Here is a 25,769-nt window from a genome sequence, read left to right on the forward strand (position 1 = left end):
GATAAGCTTTCATCAGTGGTAGAAATAGTTGACTGTTGCTTTATGTTGAAGCCTAAGAGAGGATGATGCATGACTTGAGCAGAGATATTTATACTTGCTAAGATTTCTAACTTTTTAATGCTAGAAACAGTTACAGAACCCCTATGATCAGCTCTTGAGTTTGGAGTGAATGGGCAGGACACTTGTGAAACACTTCAGTTACATAATGCTTTGTCACTCAGCATGTTTCTTTAAATGGGAACTGACTAATTGCTGCCTGGCTAGGTCACTTTTCTTGAATGTTTGAAAAGTGTTACTTTCCCCTAACAGAGATGGAAAATAGTTTTAAATCTGGAGATAGAAGCAAGCAAACATAGAAACTGGCCCTTAAGATTGAATTTAGGGAAAACATGATAATTTATTAATATAAACATGTATGTAGGTGTGCCAGCAGCATGTTGTCAAAACTAAGTTCTTCAGTCTCTAGTAAGGAGTCTCTAGGGATTGGTCTTACTTCTGTGGCTTAGGTTTTAAGGGATACTTGGGTATTTAGAGGGATGTTTAAGAATTTAACATGGTAGAAATAGCAGAATTGAGGTTTTTAGAATAGTAAGATTGAGAAACATTTAAGACTTTTGGGATCATTTGATAGTGTGAAGTGAGAAAGATAATGCAGAATAAAATTTGAGACATTTTCATAAAAAAAATCTGTGCTTGTCTTCTGTTATTGGTACAAATCACAAAAGAAAATATAATCTTGCTAGCAAACCCTGTTTCTTCAGGATGGGGATTGGGACAAAGTTATTCTCAACTTACCTGTAGACTGTTTTCCTGCTGTAATACTGACTCTGGTCTTCTAGATTCACGAATCTGCTTTACGAGCAAAGAACAGGAGACAAGTGGAGAAACGGAAGCTCTCTCAGAGGCGAGTACAATCAGCAGAAGCAGAGAAATCTTGGCGAATAAAACCCTCCCCACCAGATAACCCTTGGATGACAGAGTATATGAGATGCTACTCAGCAAGAGCTCGGTGAATTCGGATTCCCTTACACACCTTCAAAGGAAGTTACGCATATCAGGACACTGGTGCAAGGAACCAAACTACTTATGCAAGGTTTTTATAGGGAGTTTCCAGCTGTTAAAATATTTATTACACTATTTTTATCTTGGCTACCTACCTCACAGTGGGGTGTGTTGTTGGAGCCATAACATTTGAAGAGGCTTTTAGATATAGCTACCCAAACTTATAAACAATTCCCCTTTTGGGAGTTTTTCTAATGCTTCAGTTGACATGTTTTGGGGGTGGGAAGCAGGAACCTTAGCGTCCAGGGAGTCAAAGCCAACACTTTTTTGATATTGGGTACAAATAATCTGTTGTCCCTTATTTTGAAAGTCCAAGTCATGGGGAGGTGGTGTTAGGGAAGACTTTAAAGGTGTGAAGGAGGTGCCTTTGCATTTATAATAGTATTTGATTTAATAGTTCTACCAAAATAAGTACATTAAGACAGGCAACAGGAAAGCCAGTGGGTCTGGTAAGCAGCACTAATAAATGTAGATACTTTAGGCAGGCAAATACCAAGTATTGTCTGTATGTAGAAACTTTCAGAAAACCTTGTTTGATTAGTGAATCTGCTGATGCTAACTTTTACTGCTGTTTCTAGCATCATTAGAATAAACTACTAATCTTCAGGGCAAGAAACAGCTACAGGATTGTTCTGCTGTTGCTGTGCCTGTTGTACCAAATAACTGATGTAGACAATCATTACCTGATAGCTGCTGCTCAATAAGCAGTTGCTCGTTGTACCACTGTATTAAGATTGTGGTCACACTTGCTCTATGCTTAATCATGTAAATGTGTTTATGGAAGGAGAGGGCTGGCTCCTGTCTCATGAAGTCTACTTTTAACACTGAAGAATATCTGTTATGCTCAGTGGGAGTCAGAGTGCAATATGCATTCTGTTTGGTGGTATTGCACAAATATACTGTTAAAGGTTCTAAACTTGAACATCATGTTGATAAAACTTGTAGATGAAATTCTGAGCAGCTTTCTGCCTCTCAAAATCGGTGCAAACCCCTCACTAGAGAGGGGTGAGGCCAGGGGAATGAGGAGAGAGGGGTCCTCTTTGGTAAACAAGAACATATAATGAAGTTTGAGCACTCTTGCTTTGTAGGTCCTAATTCTACATAATAAGACAGTCATTGTGTGTGATATCCTCAGTGTTTTTTCCCTTAAGCTGCTGTAATTTTTTTTTTCAGTTTGATAACTGAGCTTTAGGCAGATTATTGCCATAGTTGTGAGCTTCAAAGTTTTGTTCAGATGGTGTTCTGTGTTAGTTACACATGTGGGTTATCTCAGTTTAATTGTTTTGAAGCTTGTTTTACAGACTGGACACCTTTTCACAGAAGCACACTTGCACTTCTGCAGCAGAAACCTGCACTAGTCTTAGCTGCATTCCACAGTCTCAGCGAGTAAGCAGGATTCTGGAGCTACTACTGCAACAGAGTTACATGCTTGGTGGAAAGTTTGATTGTGCCACTTAAAGTAATCATGCAAAGGGACCAGGCACTGCTGCCTCCTAGTGTTCATTACATTACACCAGTAAGGGTTTCAATACTCTGGTTGTAATCTTACTAAAATGTCCTAGAATCCATGAAATTATAATCTGATTTTTAGCTGCCTTTTAAGTATAAAGCTCTAGAAATACAGACAACACTTGCTCAGGCTACCTACTAGAGATCTTGCAGCTTTTAAGTTGGGGAATGCAAAGTATGATCAAGTATGTTTTATACACAGAAAAATTACTGTATTCCTACTTTTAAGTAGACTACAGGCTAGAACATCCTAAAACTTTAGAACAGTGCCCAAAACTGAGGCAAACTATTCCAGAGGATGCCTTTATTCCATTTGAAATTCTTTTAATTTCCTTTTATGCTGAGTTTTCCTTCTTAAACAGCTTCTGTAAATATGCTTGTTACTTCTGCTGCTGTTTCAATGCAGAAATCCACCATAGCTTTGAACAACAGTATGCAAAGCACTAACTCAGTAGTGTTTAACAGCCTTATTCAATAGCAACTCCGCTTGTTCCTGTTGCCCACAGGCTTTGTAGGCTTTATGTAACCACAGCAGATGGACTCTGCCCTCAGTGCATTTTGTCACATTAAACAGTTTCCTTGATTGTGTAGGGCAGGACTCATCTTGCCAGGCTTTCAAAGACAGCTTCTGCAGTTCTCTCTTCCCGCAGGAAATGGAGGAGCCAAGATGACTATGTGCCTGCCTTAATTACCCATTTTTTGATAAGATGGATGTCTCATTAGATGTTGCTCTTTCCAATAATTATAGAAGGCTTAAATGTCTTCTGCCTTGGATACTGAATACTGAACTTAGAACACCTGAACAAGCCTATTTGAGGTGTTTTACAGAGCATGAGAGTCTTCAACAGCCTCAAGGCTGCCACATACTGAGGAAATTATCTAGTTCTTATCCTTGTCTGGCCAAGAGCTGTTCCCCACTGAAACAATTTGCCAGAAGACAGTAGTGACAAGAATCAGGTCTTATGAGTCACTGTCATGCTTTTTCAAATGCTTTGTGGCTAAAAATAATCCTGGGTGCTATGTTGTTGCTATCTTGGTTTCAGTAATAAAATGTCTGAAGTGAGTGGTAAATTATTCTGCAAATCAGGTAGCCTTTCTGCATTTGAGCAGTATTTGACTAAAAAGAAGATAGTAGGTATGCCAGGACTATGTAAATTAGTATATACAATTTGCAGTGATCCAAACTATGCCAAATATTTGGCATGTGCCAGGCTGTAGTCAGGAAAAATGTTATTTTAGTGTTTTGACACTTAAAAATGAAAAGCCAACTGATCTGGAAAACAGAACTTTTCAAGTGTAAAAGCTTTAATCTTACAGGAGGTGGCTGTTTGCAACAAATTGGACTCAGTAAATGGAAAATCTAGTGAATGTCATTCTATTAGTTAAGGAAATTCTGAATGTTGTCTTGCATGGACTCCTGAATTCAGGCAAGTTATGAACACTTTTCACTCCTGTTTTAAAGTAAAACTTTGTAAGAACACAGCAAATAGTTATCCAAAGTCTTCATTGAAGTAACTGTTTATTCCTTTTTGTTTCTGGAAGTACTTAGCTAAAAGTGAAACAAGACTTTTACAATGTGTAATGCTGCAATTTAACTATAGTGTTGTGAAGACTAGTGTTTACAATGTAAAATGTTACAATGAAAACTGTGTAAGAATGTCCCTGTGAAATACAGTAGCATGCCTGTTCAGTCACTGCTGTCACAGCTTTGCAACTATGAATTAGAGACTTTTTCACTAGAAGCTGAGATAGTCGAGGTGATAGGTAAACTTAGAGCCAAACTTAACAAAACTGAGGGACAGACCTGAATATTTGGTAAGAATTTTATCCACATAGCAAATGCACATTTTAATAAATTTTTAACCTATAGGGAAGTATATCTGTTCTCATTTTTTAAATGGTATAATGCAGTGCCACTGAACTATGAAGTCTTCTCTGACTTTTTTACTGTGATAGGGACCAAAAGCTAGCAATCTGAGGGCCTTTTGTGTGGGAACTTGGATGTTCCAGTTTATTTTCCAGCCCAGTTAGTGCACTCAGAAGCAAAGCCATATGTGGAGCCTGACTTAACACCTTGATGGTAGCCCATATCAAATTAAGGGCACAAGTGAATGGGAAGCAGCCTCAGCTATTGTTAGCACTGAATTCACTTTAAAAACAATAGGGAAATACCATCTAAGCTTGAAGCAATATGTGTTTTTTAAAGTTTCTAAAGAGTATTTGTTTTTAATGCTTCTGTATTGTCTATATTTAATAGTGTAGTGTCAATTTGTATATGTGAATAAAATGAGTGATGTGAAGAGCTAAGCTTGTCTTCTGTGTTCCTCCTGTAACTCTCCTACGTCATCTTAATACCCTTTCCCCATCTGACTGGCTTTTTCTACCACTAACAAGGGAAAAAAATAGAGCCTAAAATATAATAGCTGCTTGAAATGCCATGCCACCAGCATGCAGTGAAGGTACCTGCTCCTGGGTGATACTGAGGCACTCCAGCTCCTTTAGCAGTTGCTGCTTTCCCAGCCACATACTGACTACCCAATGAATGTAACTGAAGTGTTTTTCAAGACCATCTAGAGGTTTGTTACAGACTTTATTTAGCAGGCAAAACTTGTACAAGTAAATAGAATGTGCCATAAGACACCTAGAAAATCTAGAAAGGTTCTTTATTTGGTGCTAGATACAAGCATTAAATGAAATAGTGTAGGCCAACAGACTCATTAAAAGGCAAGACATAGGCTTTAATAAGACATTTAAATCTTTTAGAGGTCTGAACAGCTAAAGCTCCACATCCAATAAATCCTAGGATATAGGTACCCAGTATTATTTCATGTAAAATTCTAGGCCATCTTGCTTTGGTAAAGAAAGACTTTTATACTAAAAACATAGATAATTTAACCTATTTATCACTTACTGGTTTGCTGTTTGAACTATAATGCCAGAGCTTAAAATTTACTCCAGGGCTGTTATGACATTTTTATTTTCAGAAATAAAAAACACTCAGAAAAATAGTAAACAATATAGCTTGCACTGGTGAGAGCTATTGCTTCCAACAGAATGTCCCTCAGGAGTTGCCATTTTAGAAAGTTTCTTTTTAAAATGTCAGTGAGATATGCAGCATAAAAGGTTGCAATACTATAAAACACACATTAACCTGGCTAATGTGTATACAGTAAGAGTATATATTAAAAAAAAAGTATAAACCTGTCAAAACCCCTTATACTGACACTATTCTTTCCTTCCATGTAGGAAGGGGACAGCTTAAGACAGTTGGTTAAACAAAGACTAAAACTTACTGCTTTTTAACCACAGACACTTGACCAAAATGATCATAAGAACCAAGTAAGCAAAAGAGGCCGGTCTTACATGCAAAGGGAACAGGAGAGAAAGGATAAGAAAATCCCTGCCAAACCCCTAAAATTTCTGTTTTAAAGCAACAGAATTCAGTAACAGTCCCCCGTGCCTTTCAGCTGCTACTGTAATAATGGAAAATTTTGATCAACAGTCAACACCACTTTAACTGCTGTAACAGTGGCAGGAGAGAGACCTTCAGCTTACTTGTGCTGTGTCCCAGCTGGTGAGTGTGTGCTCAGCCTTCACTTCTGTCAGAGTACCAAGGAAACTGATTAGATTGTGGTGAGGGGGGAACAGACTCCCCAATACCTCTGGCCTTTCCCAGCACTCCAGACCTGGTTTGGGGTTTTGGAACCAGCACCCTCTCTAATTCTGGCAGAAAAACCACACATCCTGGTTATTATAATATACCATTTGGACTGGTGGAGGAGACAACTGCAGCCAACATCTACTTCAGAGGACTTCCTTTTGGTAATTACTTTTAGTTTTGAGTATTGGAAGCCAAAATAGATTGCGTGAGGATTAAGACAAGTTCTTTAGAGTTCTTTGTTCTTATAAATGCACAGTTAAGCTGCTTCAAAAATACTTTACACACTTAGAAGGAAGAGAGCACTCCTTGGGAATAATTCTTATAATTTATGTAACAAATCCAATCCTAAATATAACAAAATATATGGGAGAGAGATACAACAAAAACTCTTTGGACCAACACCTTTTTTAAAAGTAAACCTAGACTTTTTAAGGACAAAGGGACCAATTTCAAATACAATTCTAATTCCATGAATGATGCTATATCTCTGTGTAATGTTCTTGCTTTGCTCTTGTGCGTTAACTATCCTCTAAATTACAGGACTAGTTCAGTTTTCTGGTTTAGTTTTTAAACATGCATTTGACAAGTAACCCTTAAACAGAAAAGATTCATATATAGAAAATAACAAAGCATGTTTGACCTTGGAGTTTCAATACTGCATTCTGATCAAATCAATTATTTTGTTTGTTTGCACTTCCAAGGAGATGTCACTGGTGATTTCCATCCATGCAAGTGAAATTGCCCCCCTGAACTGGTTGAATTCAGCTAGTGTAGTTCTGCAGCTCCTTATCTGGCAAAACAAGAGCCATGGGTCTCTTACCTGATCAGTTATCATGGCACTGTAAAAATGACATGCAACACTTGTGGTTCAGTCCTCTCTCTTGAACCCTCTGCAAGTCTCTTCCATCTCCAGCTGAGGAATGAGGACAGGATTCCTAATCTATTGCCCCACATATCTTTCCCACAACAGAAAGAGGGCAGGAAGGTCTGAACTGTGTGTTTTAACACAGAAAATAAGAAAAACCAAAAACACACAACAAACCAACCACAACCAAACCAAACAGTACCAAGGCTGAAATCCCCCTTGAGCTTCACAGGAATAAGTAGTACACTTGTTTCTCTCCTTCCACCATATCTCCTGGGAGCAATGTGGACAGTATTCCATATAGTGCACACACATGAAGCTCACAGGTATGGCTCCAACAAGACAGACTCTAAGTTCCTCATTCTGAAGTCTAATTTTAAAATTCAAGTTCTTAATTGTACTTTGAGTTTTTAAGAAAAAGAAATCAGTATTTTAAGGTTAATACATTCAGCATACTTCAGAACCACCCATTTGGGTTCAGTTCATACCTCCCCAGGTATGCTTCAGAGATCATATTTCCACAGCCAATTGCTCTGCTTGTGATAAGAGGCTGGGAGAAATCCTATCGACGTAATTCTCCATAAGCCTATACCCCTGCCCTAGCATTACAGCACACACAGAATATGCACAGTTCTGTTCACATATACATTCCACCTTCATGATGCCAGTGCTATACAGAACATCAGGACCAAGAAAAAAAAAACTTAGTCTGTCAACAGCCATTTGAGAAGCTTAAAAGTATTTTTTCTAAACTTTTGAAGTTTGACAAAAGACCTTCAGAACTTGGTTAAGAACCATGATAAAATAGGACATGTGAACATAAATAAAAATTACTTTTCCAACTTCACATATTAGTAGACATAAGTATGGGTCCTAATGATATGATGAGAATCAGTCATGTCAACAGCTTGTTAGAATGTGGCAAACTAAGTAGGAAAAAACAAAACAAGCCCTCACTGACAGTGGCAGTGGTTTTACAATTCAGGTCATAAATATAAACTGTTGTGCAACAAACAAACATGACAAAGCCTACCTCAGTTACATTTGTTTATATGATAAAAAAATAAAATATGAAACTGCTTGTAGTGCAACATTCTATCAGCATACATAAGTATACCATGCTTTGTAAATTTACTGTTACATTATTTACAGTATATAGCAATGCTCTAAACTAGAGGTGAAAGAACAGAAATAGGTAACAGAAAATGTTTATATACAGGCATGAGTTTCAATGTTGTCCACCAAATTATCAAGTTCACTTTGCAGACTTTTGTGTCATGTGAACATTCCTGCCCCACAGCACACGGTACACTCTTCTGTCAGCAGTGGACTGCTCTCTTTGTAGATAGTGGAAAGATGTTTTTAAAAACTGCATAGCCTCCAAGCTTTTCTGTTTCTTCAAATACCATTTGTAAGGACAGCTGTAAAATACACAAGAACTCCGTCAATTATCTCCATCTGATCGATCTGAAAGCTCAGATTCTGAAAGAAGTTCAATAAATATTCACTCCTGTAGAGCTCAACTAAATTAATGCCCTTTGCCAGTAGTTTCTTAGTTGAAGAATGATATTTTATAGGAGGAAAACAACAGAGGAAAGGTGTTCAAGGATTCCTATACATTATTTAAAATTGTGAGCTTTAATTGAGAACTAAGCTCCCAGAATACAACACAAAATATGAGAATGTAGAATTGTATGCTGCCTTATTTAACATTCTGTAAAGCCTCTGCTGGTGAGCATTGCTTAAACAGATAAAAAAAAGAATACAATAGAAATGATGCAGTAACTATACCTGCAGTAACTATACCTGTAGTACTTATTTAATTTGTTATCTCTGTCCTCATAAGGATTCATTGTATCAAAATAATTAACTACACAGGGAGAAAGGACTGTCCTAAGAGCTGCTTACATACTGCAAGGAGTTAGGTCAAGTCCATGAATATTGAAAGGTATCTTAAGGACAACCATTTATAAGACAGACTAACAACCAAGCTGTTCTTCAGAGTAGGTTATCTGACTTTTTCATCTGTTCCTCGCTTTCCCTGAAGAATGCCTTTGGAAGACTTTTAGAAGACTGCACACATATTCCATAGGCTGCAGCAGCCCTAGAAGAGCTACTTTTGATTGCAACACTGCTTAAGCAGGAAATACTACTATTCTCTTGTTTACATTTCTGCTCATAGCAGATCGGCATCAGAACAACCTCAGGCTGCTTTCAGAAAGGGGGAAAAAAACCTTGAAATTTAAAATCCAGTATTATCTTTAATTTTCAAATCTCAGTCTTTAAACTTCATATTTTCAGAAAAGTCTATATAATAGCTTTGGACAAGACATTGTACCATACATTTTGTGAATTCTCATTTCTACTAATATTTGTCCACAACAGAATAGAAATGACTCACTTTCTCTACAATGCATTAGGTAACTATTAGGGCTATAATGCATTTCAAGAATACAGAATTTTAAAATGTTTTCCACAGCATTACTCAGAGTAAGCAAAGAACTGGAAATACTTTAGTAAGAGCACTAGTCTTGCTTTAGTGGGCAGACAGGAGAAGAAAAATCAAAGTAGAAAAAAATTAATCCATTCTACTGTGCATTATTTCACTAGATTTTACACTGTTTTACAGACTACCTGCGAAAAAGCCAAGCATTTGATACAGCACGTTTATGAAATATGGTAATTTACCCAACACCCTTTTTGTAACCTTACCTTCTGTATCTAAAGTAAGTATTTGGGATTTTGTGGTTTGTTTCTTTAACACCCACATTCTTGAGCACTTTGTGCTTGTGCTCTACGTGGTGATCTCAGCTGTCTCAAGGCAGCATCTCCATACTGAATTCCTGAGCCCATTCTTTCTGGATCCAGTTCTCCTGATGAGAAACAAAATGGTCACAAGAAGGTGGATCGCATGCAAATAATACATTCCAATTTAACTGACAATATTGGATTAAAAAGATGCATAATGATAACCTGTATCATTTTCTCTTGTAATTTCAACCATATGCGCTTAATCATAATGACAACAGTTTGTCTCTGAGTTAGGCTGCAACAATAAATGTATTTGCACTAAGTAATTCCAACAAACGAAACGTCCAAAGTGGTTTCTGCAAACACTCTTAAAAACTACCTGCCTTCAGAAACCAATATGCGAAGAAAATAGGACTGTATATACCAAGCCAAACAAAAATGGATCAATAGGATCCAATCAAGTAGGATTCCATAAAGCACTGCCTCCAGAGGAAATTATCTCAACCTTCTCCGCTTCTGGTATCCATTTCTGCCTACTCTGTACCATCTGCAATGTTCCTAGTGCTGTTTGGTGGACTGGCCAAGATTAGAAACATTTAGTCTAAAAAAAGAACAAAAAAACAAAACCACAACACCACAAAAAAACAAAACACAAGACAAATAATCCCTCTGAATAATTCAGATCACTTATTCAGGTTCACTGCACACACGCGAGCCCTTTGTAAGTGAGCAGATGACACCACGTTGAGGGGACCAGTTGATAGCTCAAGGGTGGAGCTGCCATTCAGAGAAGACCTTGGCTGAGCTAAAGGAACCTCATGAAATTCAGCAATTACACATGCAGAGCTCTGCACCTGTGATGAATGAGCCCAAGCAATGGTACAGGCCGGAGACTAACTAAGTAGGTAGCAGCAACTGGTTAGCACTGGGACACACTGCCCAGAGGGGCTGTGGAATCTCCATTCCTGGAGCATCCCAAAACATGTCTTGACAAGCCCTGGGCAACTTGCTCTCACCCTGAAAGAGTTTTACACAGAAGGATGGACTAGAGATCTCCATAGGTTCTTTCCAGTTTCAACTCTTCCGTGATTTAGTGCACATGTGCTGGTAAAAAGAAAAGAGGAGCAGGAGAAGAGGACTTTCTTCTGTTTTGGTAATGCCTCTTTAAATCAGTCATGGAACAACAGTATCATGAGAAATTAGCTTTACTTTGCTGTTTGGTGTATTGTAGTACTTTATTTTGTTTGGTGGTGGGTTTTTTTTGTTTGTTTTTGTTTGTGTGGTTAAAATAAAAGCTGCTGTTTAGCATTCATTTGAGGCAGTATTTAGGAAATTCCTCTAAAAATATGATATTCCTTTAATCTCAAAAATTGTGTTTAGCATTCAAAACATGTAATTAGAGTCTGAAATAGACTTTTCAATATGGCCAATACTTAAAACTTTGAAGATATCAAACAGCTAGAAAAGAGGAAAACTGGAATGCAAATCAGCTGTAATGACACCTAACACTCAGAAGCCTGTCTCTGATAAAAACCTGCCCACTTGTGCTGAGAAGCTTCTGGTATATTTCTAGATCTGCAAAAGTAAAAATGGTTCCAACTGAGAGGCAAGAAGGTCACTTCAGAGAAACACAGTTGCTAGGAAACACCCCTGAAATTTTTAGTATTACTGTTCAAATTATCTTAACTCTATTTCCATATAAGAAGCAGAATTAAAACTTACGTCTGCCCTGATACTAGGTTTTTATTCTGCATTGCTAAAACTGTCTAGTGTCAGGCTTGATGTTAGTAGGGACATGGCAACCCACAGAATGCACAGGCTACACTCAGAGCTGACTGATATGGTAAACACTGTGTAAAAACATCCATAATTCACGCCACCCCCCTTTAGATATACAGATCAGACTTAGATGCGCATTCCCATTAAAATATATGGGAAGCAGCTATAAACCAAATGGGTTACTTTATGACAATGGAATTGTGGTTCTTTGGGTTAATTCTATTAGAAAACTTTGAATGGTGATATTTTCATGTGTACTTTTAGTTTTCAGGGAAAAACACCCCCCTACCCCCAACCAGCCAAACCAAAAAGAACCCCACCCAAACAAAACCAAAAGAAACATTAAAAGAATATATATCTCAATTTACCTGATTCAATTTTATTGAGTATTTTTCTTGCACACTGTACAAAGGCCTCTTCAACATTTTCCCCTGTTAGTGCACTTGTTTCCAAGAACATCAACTCTGCAATTGACACCAGAAGAACAATCTCAGAACAAGTCTGGAATATCTGATATAGTAATTCAAAGCATGAAAGCTAGGAATAATAAAAATTTTCTTAAGGAGAACTATTGTGAAGTAGTATGGTCTGGAAAACCTAACTTTTGATGGCAAAACCACATAGAACTTCCTCTGAAGTTTATACACTAACCCTAGAAAACTAGAATCCGATAACCTGTCTGAGCATGCAAAATAGAATATGAAACCAGGCTTTAGCTGCTATGGAAATGTATCCTGAGACTGGAAATTCTGAATACTACAGACCAGGCAGTAGTCCACTGGATCCACATCATACACTGAACACAGTTTCCCATGAGCAAAACTCACTGCTTCCAACTGCAGCACATCCCATCCAACCTTGTCTCTCATTTATAGAATCTACAAGATGCTGAAAACTAGGAAATCATGCTCTTCATTTTCTCTTCAACCCTTTGAAGGCAAGACAATACCTGAAGTTGTATTACATTCCCTAGGGAATATATCTCCACATGGAAAGTATTTTTTAAGTAGCAGCTGTGACTGGAAGAATCACTGGTAATAAAACTTAAATAGTACATGTATTATAGTTTTTACTGCAGGCACTGTCCTCTCTCTATACCTCATGTACTGACAGAATGCTCTTTTCTGCAGGTATTTTACAAGGTACAATTGGAAAAGCACAAAAAAAAGAAGTACCTTTGAATGCTACATGAAGACTTTGTACTGCTTACCATTTTCTTGTGCAAACCGAGATGCTTCTAAAAAAGTAACTTCACGTTCTGCATCAAGATCCTTTTTGTTTCCACACAGTATTATCACAATATTTTGACTTGCTAACATTCTTGCATCCGTCAACCAATTAGTAAGTGCATTGTAGGTTTCCCGGCTATGTAGAAAGTGACATTCTTTATTAGAACACACTTATTTCTCCTCAACAGACCACTTAGCTAAAACTCAGAAGGCAAATCTATATTTGTGGCAAACAACTAATTGCTGCTAGTCATGTAAGTCACCTACTCAAGATGCCAGCTATGAACTGAGAAGAGTGTCAAGTTCCTTCATAAAACTATTTAAAAGCTTAAAGTTCTTACAAAGCAAAATTAAATCAACAACAACATATAAATAAATACACACAATTATAAAACAACCTGCTAATGGGAAAAACTAAAATTTCAAGAGCTAATCTAGTTTTAGCCTTTTGTGCATGAAATTTTGGGATAACAGACTGAGTTATTGTTTAACATGGAATTCAACTGGTACTTAAGTTACAGGTAGGATTGTAAGAATTTACTACACTTGTGTAGAATTGCATGCCTGAACTTTCACATTTGTGTCAAGATAAATAATATTGCAGGCAGCTACCCTGCACATGCCACTAATCATTGCAGTGGCGGTCAAATATAAAGCCTTCAAGTAGTAAGACCGATGGATGAGTCCAGCTGATCCCAAGTACAAAGATTTCAAAGGCTGCTCGGAGGAAAACAGTCCACTCATGGGACAAAAAGTGACAGGTCTAGCAAATCATCGTTAACCAACACAAAACTTACCTGACAAGTATGAAGACAATGGTGGCCAGGAAAAAAAATGTGGAAATGTGTAAAGGTAAGGTATTCTATTGGCTGCCTATAATAATAATATATTAAAAGATGCAGAAATTAACACAATTTTGGGCTACAGTTAAGGAATGTGTAAGAAAAGCTTGCTCCTCCAGAGGATGACCTGTCATACCAGCATACTAATAAGCAGTTTCCCAAACAGGGGCGTACCACCTTGGTTAGAAGTGGCTACAGTCCACTCTTAGTTTCTGTTGCAAGGCTTCCTGAGCCAGTGGTTACCTGTAGTCCACCATGATTAGAACAGCTACTGGTGGGCCAATTCCCATGTATTTGAGACTGCTTACATTGATGACATTTACAATGTCATGTAAGCAAGTTCTAAAACTCAAATATGCAATAAAACAGAAGTATGATTCTATGATACTTTTTGTACTTCTTTTCTTCCTGCCCATTCTCCATTAAAGGATTAGGTACTTGGGGAAGAATCATTATGCATTAATTGTATCTGGTAGTCTACAAGAAAGAGTTGCTGGCTTTCTTACCTGGTTATATCATAGACAAGCAAAGCACCTGCAGCTCCTCTGTAGTAACTCCTTGTTACGGACCTGAAACAGAATTACAGATGTACATTTCTGTAATAACTTCATTGTTTGAAATCTGGGTTAATACAATGCAATCTATATTATGAAACAGAATTCTCATTTACATATTTAAAATAAAATGTGGTTTTAGACAACATTATTAGCTGTGCAGCAGCAGACTATTTACAACTAGACTTCTGACGAAGCACTTTCACTAAATGGAGCTGTATAGGGATTCTCAAAGTCCATTATGAACCGTGTGCTTCTGAAGCTACACATATCATCATACTATATGGCCTGATCCAGAAGTGGGAGCTGATGGTGATATCTGTGGCACGAAAACAGCATACCCAACTCTCAGCAATAAGGACAGAATGAGCAATGTAGATGTAACTGAACAATTTAAGACTCCTTAAGTTGAAGAAAAGAAGGCAAGGAAAGCAAAGCAAAGCATCCTTCAAAAGGTAGAGGAAGAAGAAAATAATCTGCTAAGTACACAGAGATGTGATCAGCCTTGAAAAGAATTGGACAGACTATAAAAAGCAACAGGAAAAAAAAGGATCTGTAAGTCTGTGAACACTCTGAACTTGGAAGGGTAGAATTTGCACAAGCCTGTGAAAACACAGAGCCTCCAGGCTCCTCAGAATTCCAGGATTCCTGGCCAAAACACTCGAGAGATCTCTTTAATGGAGACTATATAGTATTGCCAAGTTTTACCCAGTCACTGATGTAGCCAAAGAAGTTGTCTAACAGAGGACATTTACCTGTATTGCTGTCCATTACTCAGACTTCTACCACCATAGTCACCTTTGTTAACAACTGCTTGCCCCCCCAAACCAAAGAAACTTCTCCCACACCCCTCATCCTCCAAAATGCCAAATGTACTCAGGGCTACATTAGATCTTGACTGAGTTTGATTTATGCCTCAGATGTATGACACAGTTAAAATATAGCATTAAAAGTACAGTGGTGGCTCTAAGCTGACAAATACCTTGCTGCTTCTTTAAGACACTTAAGAGATCTCAGTCTTTCTAGAAATGTGTTTAGCCAAGTGAAACTAACAACTGATTTTTTGGCCTCTAATAAAATAATATTATAATATGAAATTCTCATGCAGATTTTGAACAGCTTACAACTTCCTGGCATTCAGTTATTCTAACCAATAGAAGATCTTCTAAACACAGAATTAAGCACGCGCAGTTAGTTGAAAAACTATTCTGAGTTTGGCTTGTGAACAAACTTTTAGCCACATATTCTACTTGTATGCCTTAACTATCACAGAAAATACACAATGGAAGAAAGGGCAGAACCCCAGATCCTGCAAGGCAGCATTGCTTTACTGGAATCAATGAATCTATGTCGCTATGTCCAAGTTGGAAGACCTGGCCTAGATAATAATATGAAAGCAGACATGCAATTCCATTGACCAAGGAATTATGACTACTTATAAGCAAGGATAAATAATACCCAACACCCACAGCAACAATTTAATAACAAAAATTTAAGAAAATTATTGAGAAGGGTACCTGAATCTTTCTTGTCCTGCTGTATCCCATATCTGCAATTTTACATATTTACCTCCAACATTTATGATCTTCGAACCAAATTCCACTCCTATAGTATGATTTGAGTCATCTTTGACTAAAAAAAAAAAATTAAAAAAGAAAATGAGACTTATTTGGAGATTATTTAGAGCGAATATACAAACTGAATTATAAACTCCTTCCTGCATCATCAGATTCAGTGCCACTCATAAGTCTACTACCACCATGCAGAAATAAACATTCTTCCAATCTATTCAATTCAAAATTACTACTAGAAAGGCCTGCCTTAATCAAATAATTCCCATTTCACATTAATAAATGGCAAGATAACTTTTGCATGCTTTTGTCCCCCAACTGTGTTTTCTAACACTTTGATGCAACTTAAAATTCTGGAAAAGTAGAACACAAAAACACAGAGCCTTGCCCATGAACAAGCAAGAGCTACTACTTCTTTAAAGCATGAAATTAAGATACTTGCTCCATGTACACTGTTGATATGAGCTCCTCAGCAATATAGAACTGCCCTTGCTAGAAGCAAGGTCATGTTTCAAGTCGGATCACGGAATCATGTCATGTTCCTTAGTGATTACACATAATTATCCTAGAGCTATTCCTCAAGAGATAAGGTGAATTACCATTCGGTTGAGAAAGATAACACCTTAGATTTACAAAGGTTTTAAATACATACTATTTATGTTTAATCACGATGCTGAATGCACTAACCAACAAGAAATTTTCTTTTATATAATCTATTAATCTCTAAATAACATTTACAATGGAGTCTCTACCAATCTTTATCATAGAACATAAGCCTTAAAGACCACAGAGTATCTCTTTATCTGGAAAAAGACCACAGGCTTTCTAAACCTAGTCAAGCAATTGAACTTTTTTTTCATCTACTCAGTATTTATTTCTAAAAGATCCAAGTCTCTACTATATACCTAGGGCAGCTTATAGACACAAGATATAGTTCTCTCAAAAAGTAAGTCTGTATTTTCATCAACATCCTGTTCTATTTGAGAGCAGTAGAGAATACTGCTCAACATCAGGCTCTTGATTAGAGGCAAACAGTGAGCAATGAAGATTTATAGCATGGTTCTGAACATAATTCTAAGTCAAAATCCATATCTATACAAATAAGAGAACTACAGGAACTTCCATACAAAGAACGGGCTCATGTGGGCAGAGCCTTTATCTGTGGTACCAAGCAATGGAGAACTCTTACTGTGTTCACATATACTTACATTTCTTTTCAATAAATTGGTGTAGTAAACAGGATTTTCCAGTTCCAGCATTTCCTATGACCAAGAACTTAAACAGGAAATCTGAAGGTTGAAAGACAAAAAAAATTGCTAAATTTTAGTATGCAGTCACATTTTTGAGACAAGACCAAGTACACAAGCCAGATATTCTCTAGTAGCTGTTATTTCAAAGAGAAGGAAACAGATGACAAGATCAGCAAAATAACAATAAATGTGAAGAATAACCCAGCGTATTCAATAGTGATGCTACAAAGTAGGAGCTATGAATACTATTTGTTTATGGAGATATAAGAATGACTAGAAGAGGTGGAAATAGGAAATGGAGTTAAAATAGGCTGAATTATAGCCACATGGTTGCTTCATATTCCAGTAACCTCTTTTAAGGGTATGTAAGCTATTAACTAGAGTCAGTACAAATGCCCTATATAACAATGTAGTCTTTAAAAATCTATAGGGTTTTGTACTTTGTTGTATTTTAAAAATTCTGTTCACATTAAGTCAAACTTATCCATATGAACTGCTTAATGCTTATAGTTTGTTATAATACTTGTAAAACTGGAACAACAATAATATTTTTCTATAAAATTTACAAATGACAATTTTTATTCTGGGATGCCTGCTTTCACATTTCCTCCACATGGTAAATTAAGATCCAGGTACTCCTAGCACTTTACTTATTTATGAGGCATTGACATCAGTGTTCATTAGTAATATATGTATTCAAGATTTATGGTCCATTTGTATTAACAGTCACATATAATGCTTTAATACTACCTCCCCTGATCTGCTTTCAGTTTGACTGAAGAAAGTTCCCTTGACATACCACTCTCAAACACATATACTGATAAACTGTTATTAAAAACTTTACAATTGCTTCCACTAATATGTAGCCATTCAGACAAGCTTTACAGTTGGTTCAAGATTCACCATTTATTTTTCTACCAGCAGCATTTTTTTTTTTACACAGTCATTTTTACAACTTTATTGCGTAGTTTCTCTTATAAACGTAAGCAGGCCTCCAGAAGACATCAGGCAAGCATGCTATGAAAAGGATTGTCTGAAATATCAACAAGAATAAAAACAGTGTTCATTAACAGTGTTCAGAGCTGTCAAATGGGTTACACAGATATTGGCCCAGGCATGTAGAATTAAAAAAAAAAAAAAAAGACTATGCTAAAGCATTAATATACTATCAGAACCTCATTTGAATATTTAGTTTTACAAATAGAATTTAACATGCACGCAAACCTACATGCCCATTCTATTTCAGGTAGAAATTGTTATTTGTTAGGGTACATCATAAACATCCCCTAGCAATGGCAAAAGCAATAAGCAAGTTTCTCATATGGTAAGAAAATTCCCACTGTTAAAAAGTCAATAGCAAAATAGAGGGCTGTGAGTCTTGGGAGTGTGCACCGTCCTTTGTCTTCATCCATCTTCCAAATTTTATTCATATCTAAAATGAAGTAGTGTTGCACTAAGGATGTTTGTCTTTTTACATTTTACCTTTGCATGACTTTTCTTGTTTCAAATGTTGCAACAGGCTTTGTATAGATTCTGTATTCTGCCCTTCTCAGAAAGAGATTGCTGTTCCTTGCCCACAAATATGACCATTTACATGCTCAAGACATTCTGTTCCAAACTCATTTCATTCTTCACGCCCCCACTCAGCTGCTCATGCTTTCTGGATGAAAAAAAATAGTTACCAAAAGAATTTTGCTTTAGGTTGTGAAAATTTTGCATGCTATCTCTTGTAAAGAAGGACCCTTCATGTCATCTCGACTGCAAAACACACTGAAACTGAGAATGCTTCATTTTATCAAATCTTCACTGTTAGCATGAAATGTAAATATCATAAACCGCACCAAAGTGTTAGGTTAAGAAAAAATTCACCTCTGAAAGAAAGGCAAGTTCTCTTTTTATGGACCAAATATCACTAGTTAGCTGCCTTGTGTACCTTGTATATTTAAACTACTGTGGGTGTGTGTAATCTCACTGGTTTTACCACTTTCAGAGGGTTCCTCAAAATGCAAGATGTTCTGAGACATAGTCACAATTAAAATAACATGTTTCTGGTCTCTGCAGTTTTTCCAAAAATAAATCTGAAATCCAGTTAAAACTGGTTCTCCCATGTTTCTGGTGAATGCTGTTTGTCAGATTTTTTTTGTTAACAACTACAAAATTCAAGCCTGCCTGCCTTTTTTCCATGGAAGACTCACATTATTGACAGTAGTATAACAGCTACTGCCAAACTAAACCGGGAAAAGAATAAAACCAGAACTCTATTCCTACACTAATTTGCTCTGTGTTTGTAAGCATTGGTGGTTAAATGTGGTTCACAAAGCCATACTTGTGCAACCCACAAAACCACGCTGAACAGCAAATTTAACACACCGTTCCATTCTGTGCAGACAGGCTGTTGGCCAGTGAGAAACGGAGACAACAGTGTCACTGTCAGGGACTGATCTGGATTAGCTTTAGAACAGCAGCTTTACCTGAGGTGTTTTAACTTGAGGTGCTATATATTTTGCTCTGATAGCAAGAGTCATATTTGGGGATTTTAAATTCATGTCTTTAAATCGATAACATTGTCTAGCAGCACTTTATAATAAGCTCCCAACTCCTATCAAGATTCTGTTGTGCCAGACAACTTTAAAAGGGAATCTTTCCTACAAATACATCACTTACATGCTGATTCAATACCTGCTTAACTAGACAAAAAGTGTATTTCCCCCTGGCAAAATAGCATACAGGCTTCCTATTGTGAAACTTGAAACAGCAGTTACAAGTCACTTGTTTACAGCACAAAAGTAATGTGTTTTATTCTACCACAGAATGGAAATATCAATATCTTATTTAAAAAAAAAATTAAAAAAAATCAAAAAAAAATCAAAACTTTCTGCACCAAAGAAGGCAGCAATGTTTCCAAACACCTGTAGACTTGAGGAGTAAATGATACTTTGGAGTTACATTCACAAATGTAATTGTGCTTCTATCAGTTTAAACTCCAACTTTATGTAAATGGTTCAAAATAGCAAAAGGCTTTTAGCCTTATGTTAACAGTTTATCCACAAACACGGGATATCTTGCTTCACGAAATATGGAATACTTTGCACATTCCATCAACTGTGGGGAAGGACAAGAAAAGAGATTTGCCAATACTAAAAGTCACAAATATCCACATTTAACAAGTTTTTATGTTCACAGCCTACTATATTAATGAGCAATGTAATACCAGGTAAGAACAGGAAGAACATTTTTCTTTTTGTTATTCTGGAACTTCTTTCTTATAGTGTCATTCTGTGTGATAATAGCACCCACATCCATTATATTTTAAAACCTTTTTTTATTGCTTGATTTAGGACATGAAATATCTTCTATTTTAATTATACAGATGAATTAAAAAATTTAGCACAGATCAGAAACAAAGAAACTGAATGAGATTGGACAGATAGCTTCTTTTAGCTCAACTGTAACTGTGAATTCACACTCAGGAAAAACTTTTATATATTCACTTTTTGCAATGTGATCCAATGCAACTCATATTCTAGTGCTTGCAATACTGCTTAATTGCTCTAGATTTTTTTCTTTTTTGGTGTCCTCTTCCCAGAGAAGTTAAGTCACTTCATTTCATAGCTTTTTTTCCCCAACTGACAAAGCAGCTCTGAGCTTCAACATTCCAATTAGCTGCCAAGGCTGTCACCCTAGATAAGTTTTTCTTTTGAATCCTGTTGTTCCTCCTTCATAGAAAAGCTGAGAAGCAACATCATTCAGATGTTACAAATGCTTGCTACCATGCTGGCTGCTGAAAAGGACTAGAAAAGTTAAAGGGCTTCGCCTGTATCTACAGGCTGATCAGTAGATCAGCATTATACAGAAAGGATTCAGGACAAAAACTGAACTCTGTGCCAAAAGGAAAAAGGGTTGGTTACATGACATGCACTAAAGAAAGCATAAAGGCATTTAAGATAGCATACCATGGCTTTTTAAGGAAATAAGGCAAAAAAAAACCCAATCAGCTTACACACCTCTACCCCATGAGCTACATGCATTACCTGATCCCAAACTGGGTAGAGGAAACAAAACATTTTCTAGCATAGGTGAAAAGGACTAAAACTGTGGCTGCACCCCAAAGATGCACCAGCAGCTAAACGATATATTTTAGGGGAGGAAGGGGAGCTAAGGGGCGGAAAGGTGAAGGGAGACAATTGTGAGCTTTAAGTCAAGTACCAAAAAAGACAGCTGATGTGGAAACCACCCCCAGACACCCAACCTCCTCCTTTGACTGAAATTGCCTGCAGCAGATAGAATAATTGAACAGCTTCTGAGCTACCGCAGCATAGTCTTTAAAATGTAATGAGAATTGTTTCTTATATGCTTGCTAATACAAAAGGGGAAAAAAGCACCCAAATTATACCCTCAATCTCAGTTTGGTCTTCTTCCAACTCCTTGATAAAGAATGGAACTTACATGCACTAATGCTGACACTTTGGAAAGTCTCTCATTCATGCCGTGAAAAAAAGAGTCTTCTGGTGGGTAGATCTATTACAGTCTTCTATTAGAGAAGACTAATCTTTCTATTAGATCCATTATAGCCTTCTATTTTGCAGAAGCCTGCATAAGGAAAGAGTGTTCTGAAGCATTCCTACTGGCATATGCTGCCTCTGACTGAGAGCGAAGAGGAGCTGCTCCCCCTGTTCACTTCTGTCTCTAGCAATGCATTAACAAGATAAACAGGTAGAATAGATAAACGTTAATACTTGAAAGAGGGAAGATCCCGTTTCCTTACAATCAAAAGAGCTATGCTTTCGAAGCAATAAAATCAGATTTGAAATAAACTGAAAGCCAAGGTGATAAATGCAGAGATAGGTGGTAGGGATGGGGAGCAAAGAATGAGTCAAATTGTCCAGACCAAAAAGGAATATTTTTAAATGGACAGGAAGACTATGCATTCTCTTACAATGACAGAGATTGATAAAATTATGTGGCCAGACACTGGTGGAGAAAATAGTGGGAAGTAAGGACTGAAGAGATTTGACTGGAATTTTATATATCACATTTACTCAAAGATAGTACAGCTTTTCTTCTGTCCTTCTACCATTTCAAATCACAAAGTTGTTTTGCACTTACCTATTAAGGGTTAACTATTTTTATTTCAGTTTATATTTACCATAACACAAAACCACTTACATTTTGCATTGGGAAACAGGAGAAAGCATTTACTTGTTTTTACATGGAAACTACCTACAGAGGTCACTGCATCTCAGAAAACTCAAGTTAAAATAATTTTCCTATGAATAAGAGATTTGTTTCCTACGTTACAAGATAAACTTCTTAAAGAACTACCCTCCTCTCCCAAAAGCAGCAGTAAAATGTTCTTTCTGAACTTAGTCCCACAACACATGGAGTTTTCTTGTATTCATGATTGTTCTGGTTTTGATGCTTTGTAAGGGGAATAAATTGCTAAGAACAGAAAATATGCAACTGATGAAACAAATCTACAGGAGAGAGAGTACAGATTGTGAAGAATGCATTTAGTGCCAAGACTGTGAGATGCTACAGACTTTGCTTGAAAATTGGGAAGAGACAAGAATCACAGTAAGGGGCAGAAATAGTTGGGAAAACTGGGTGAACAGAAAAGCTTCAAGGCAGATATAATTTGACACAGAGAAAAGAACTCAGGGAGGAAAAAAAAGAAAACAGCAAGAGACACGTAAACTAACTGAGGTGGATAATGAAATGTAATAGGCAGAAAGGACAGACCAGAGGAAAGGTTCTTTATTCCTCATGGACTGCGAAAAAATATTGAAAAAAATACCCCCCTTTCAAAGGGAAGAAAAGCAAAATGGAAGTCATATAAACATCAGACAGCAAAATGACATGGGAAAAAACAGAAAACCAACCAACCAATCACTTTTATGAGCCTCCCTGAATGGGATGAAAAGCTTGGGGTTACATCATTACAATGCGTTATAACCCAGGTGATGAGAAGAAAAATCTAATCCATGAATAAGCATCCAGAAGGGCAGAAGCTACAGGAATTCCAGCACTGAAGTGATATAGTAACCACTGATCTTAGTCACCAAGGGGAAACTACCCTAATATTTCTGTCATCCTTGATGATCACTGCAACAGCTGGTCAGAAACAGACCACTCTTTGTTTAGGACCGTGAGAACATTAAATCCCAGAGAGTTCATCAAGTGCAGAAGATCCACAATGTTGCCACATCATACTGTATACTTTGAACTGTCAATTGGGCTGCTACGTATGTATGTGACAGGACACCGCAAAATTAGATACTGATTACTGTTATGGTCAGAGATGGTACAGTCATTGTTAAATTTTATGTTACAGCTTAGTTTTTATTCTTCTATTTACTCTAAACCTTGACACTCTCAAGTATTACAGCTTAGGATTTTTGCAGCTTGTGTATGAATAGAACAAACACTGAAGCTCAAAGAGAAGTATACCAACCAAGAATTTAACAAACAAAAGGAAGAACCTACAACTGCAAACTTTCAGTGTTAAGGGCTTCTTTTCTAGGACACCAAAACAATTGCAAACCATCAAGTATTTTGCATCATTGGAACAGTGAAAAAAATGTTCAAGTGTACTTGTCTAAGATACAATAATCTATTTATCTTGCTTACTATTACAGTATCAAAAAAGGAGGATCACTGAAACCCTCTCTGTCAGCTCTGGTTGTCTACCAACCTATTTGCTTAGAGACCACCAATCCCACTATAAGCATGGCCAAAGTGATCCCAGCTCTTGATCACAAGAGTTCAGAGCATGAAGAATTAGTTCAAACTCAAATTTAGGTCTACAAAGCACACCTCTCTGTTTTCTACATGTATGTATTACATGTTTCAATAAAGTATGGAAAAAAGAAGCAGGGTCCTAATATCCTAACATTTGCACTTCAAAGGCTGCCCCTCTCTTGCCTCATTTTGCCCCTTAGTTCTGTGCATTTGCTGTACACTGAAGCACCAACTGTTGGGACAAAACATCTTAAGTGCTGATGACTAGGGTATTGAAAATAAACTGACTTACATAGCAGACACAATCAGGTTACCCTACTAGTGAGAACTCCCAATGATCCTGGCAGCCCCTCTCACAGTCGGCAGAGCTGTTGTGTACAATTTTGCTTAATTATCCAAACTATTCCCCTTTATCAAGACTCTGCTTTAAAAGCAGGAGGACGCAAGTTCAGCTCTTAAGTCTGAACAGCTACTGAAGATAAAATGTTGCAATAGAGGAAGTTAGAAAATGACACGTGAAAGGGTTTATCACAGTATTCAATTCCAGTCCTATTCTTCAACAACTTACCACATGAACTTTGAACATGTGTACATGTATCATGGCATTTTTATAATGCAAAATATTACAGAACTGTATGTTGTGGGAAGGGGAGAAAAAACAAACTGAATCAAGCAAACACAATTACTTCAAGCCAAGTCATAAGCAAGAGAAATGAGTACTACTGAGAAACGTCCCCACCTCCTCCACCTAGCCAGCAATACTAGCCCTGCTTACTTTTTCAACTCCTCTTTGATGTTTCCCTGTGAGGCACCGACACACCCCATCAGTGCCTGCACTCTGACTTACTCCTTCAGATGTTTTTCTATCAGTAGCAGTTAGAAATCCATGCCAATATGAACATATTCACTGATCTTTTCCCCTAACTCATTCTCACAGTTACTTTTGATGTTTGCAAACCTAAGACAACAGGACTGAAATCCTAACTTGACCCTCAAAAGAACACAATCTCAAATTAAAGAAAAGTGCAGCTTCCCCCAGAGAATATGCACTGCAACTCTCCTTCTGAATTCACTTAAGCAGTGTCTAAGTTCCCCTTACATTTCGAGTCAATGCCTCCACACATCAAAAGATAAGTCTGAACGCTGACTGTCGTGTCAGCCCGGGCCACAAAGGGAGGGGAACAACCATGACGACCAATAATAAGACAAGGGGCAATGGGTACAAACTGGAACACAGGAGGTTCCACTTAAATACGAGAGGAAACTTCTTCTCAGTGAGGGTGACAGAGCACCGAAACAGGCTGCCCAGGGGGGTTGTGGAGTCTCCTTCTCTGGAGACATTCAAAACCCGCCTGGACGCCTTCCTGTGTAACCTCATCTGGGTGTTCCTGCTCCGGCTGGGGGACTGGACTAGATGATCTTTCCAAGTCCCTTCCAGTCCCTAACACTGTGATTCCGTGGAAGGGCGCTGCGGTGCTCACAGGGACGGGCAAAACCAGCCGCGCACACACCCCGGGGCACAGACACCGCCGGGCCCGCTCAGCCGCCCCGCCCGCACCTGCGCTCCCCGCGCCGCCGTTTCCCTCAGTAACGGCCGCTACCCGGCTCCTCGGGAGGTGCCTGCCCGGGCCTGGACTTGCTCTCCCGGAGGGGCGGAAGAAGAGGAGGGTCCCCCCGCCCCGCCTCCGGGTCCTACCGTAGGTCTCGGACATGGCAGTCTGCGACATTCCAGGAGCGGCGAGCCCCTTCACCTCTTCTGCTCCCCTGCTCAGGGACGGCGCTGACCGGCAGAGCCGAGCGGGCGGGCGGGCCGGCACGAAAGCGGAGCAGCCGCGGAGCAGCCGCGGAGCAGCCACGGAGCAGCCACGGAGCAGCCACGGAGCAGCCACGGGCGCCCGGGCCGCCTCAGCGCCGCCGCCAACGGCCGCAGCTGCGCAGGCGCGCCCGGACCGCCTCGC

At 38.1% G+C, this 25,769-nt stretch overlaps 2 protein-coding genes across 5 annotated transcripts in view; one reads left to right on the forward strand and one right to left on the reverse strand.

The window, feature by feature from the left end:
• The window catches only part of CCSAP (centriole, cilia and spindle associated protein), a 23,677-nt gene extending 10,891 nt beyond the window's left edge, over positions 1-12,786 (forward strand). For 2 of the 3 annotated variants that reach the window (XM_080341979.1, XM_080341980.1), the window contains one exon: positions 840-4,878. In XM_080341979.1, the coding sequence (XP_080198105.1) occupies positions 840-945 (106 nt within the window). In that variant the 3' untranslated portion in view covers positions 946-4,878. Of the gene's footprint in view, positions 1-839; positions 4,879-9,726; positions 9,777-12,757 lie in introns of those variants that run through there. The other variant, XR_013921976.1, reaches the window with a different exon arrangement.
• Positions 5,531-25,769, reverse strand: RAB4A (RAB4A, member RAS oncogene family). 2 transcript variants are annotated; one of them, XM_080341982.1, is made up of 9 exons: positions 25,689-25,769; positions 25,508-25,633; positions 17,032-17,112; positions 15,770-15,884; positions 14,205-14,267; positions 12,838-12,992; positions 11,996-12,091; positions 9,810-9,970; positions 5,531-8,518 (listed from the first exon to the last, which is right to left on the reverse strand). In XM_080341982.1, exons 2-8 carry the CDS (start codon positions 25,536-25,538, stop codon positions 9,855-9,857), a joined length of 657 nt encoding a protein of 218 aa, XP_080198108.1. In that variant the 5' UTR covers positions 25,539-25,633; positions 25,689-25,769; the 3' UTR covers positions 5,531-8,518; positions 9,810-9,854. The 2 variants fall into 2 exon arrangements, with proteins under 2 accessions (XP_080198108.1, XP_080198107.1); XM_080341981.1 differs by lacking the exon at positions 25,689-25,769 and having other exon boundaries at positions 25,508-25,641.

This window comes from Nesoenas mayeri, assembly GCF_963082525.1.
Source record: "Nesoenas mayeri genome assembly, chromosome: 3".
Classification (NCBI taxonomy): domain Eukaryota; kingdom Metazoa; phylum Chordata; class Aves; order Columbiformes; family Columbidae; genus Nesoenas; species Nesoenas mayeri.

What these genes read in the sequence shown, in the direction of transcription:
- RAB4A (XM_080341982.1), bottom strand. Translation starts at nt 25,538, where the DNA reads ATGTCGCAGACTGCCATGTCCGAGACCTACG. An exon ending in TGCCATGTCCGAGACCTACG is followed by an intron (nt 17,113 to 25,507) that starts GTAGGACCCGGA and finishes TTCAACCTTCAG; the next exon opens with ATTTCCTGTTTAAGTTCTTG. An exon ending in GCAGGACAAGAAAGATTCAG is followed by an intron (nt 14,268 to 15,769) that starts GTACCCTTCTCA and finishes ATTCTGTTTCAG; the next exon opens with GTCCGTAACAAGGAGTTACT.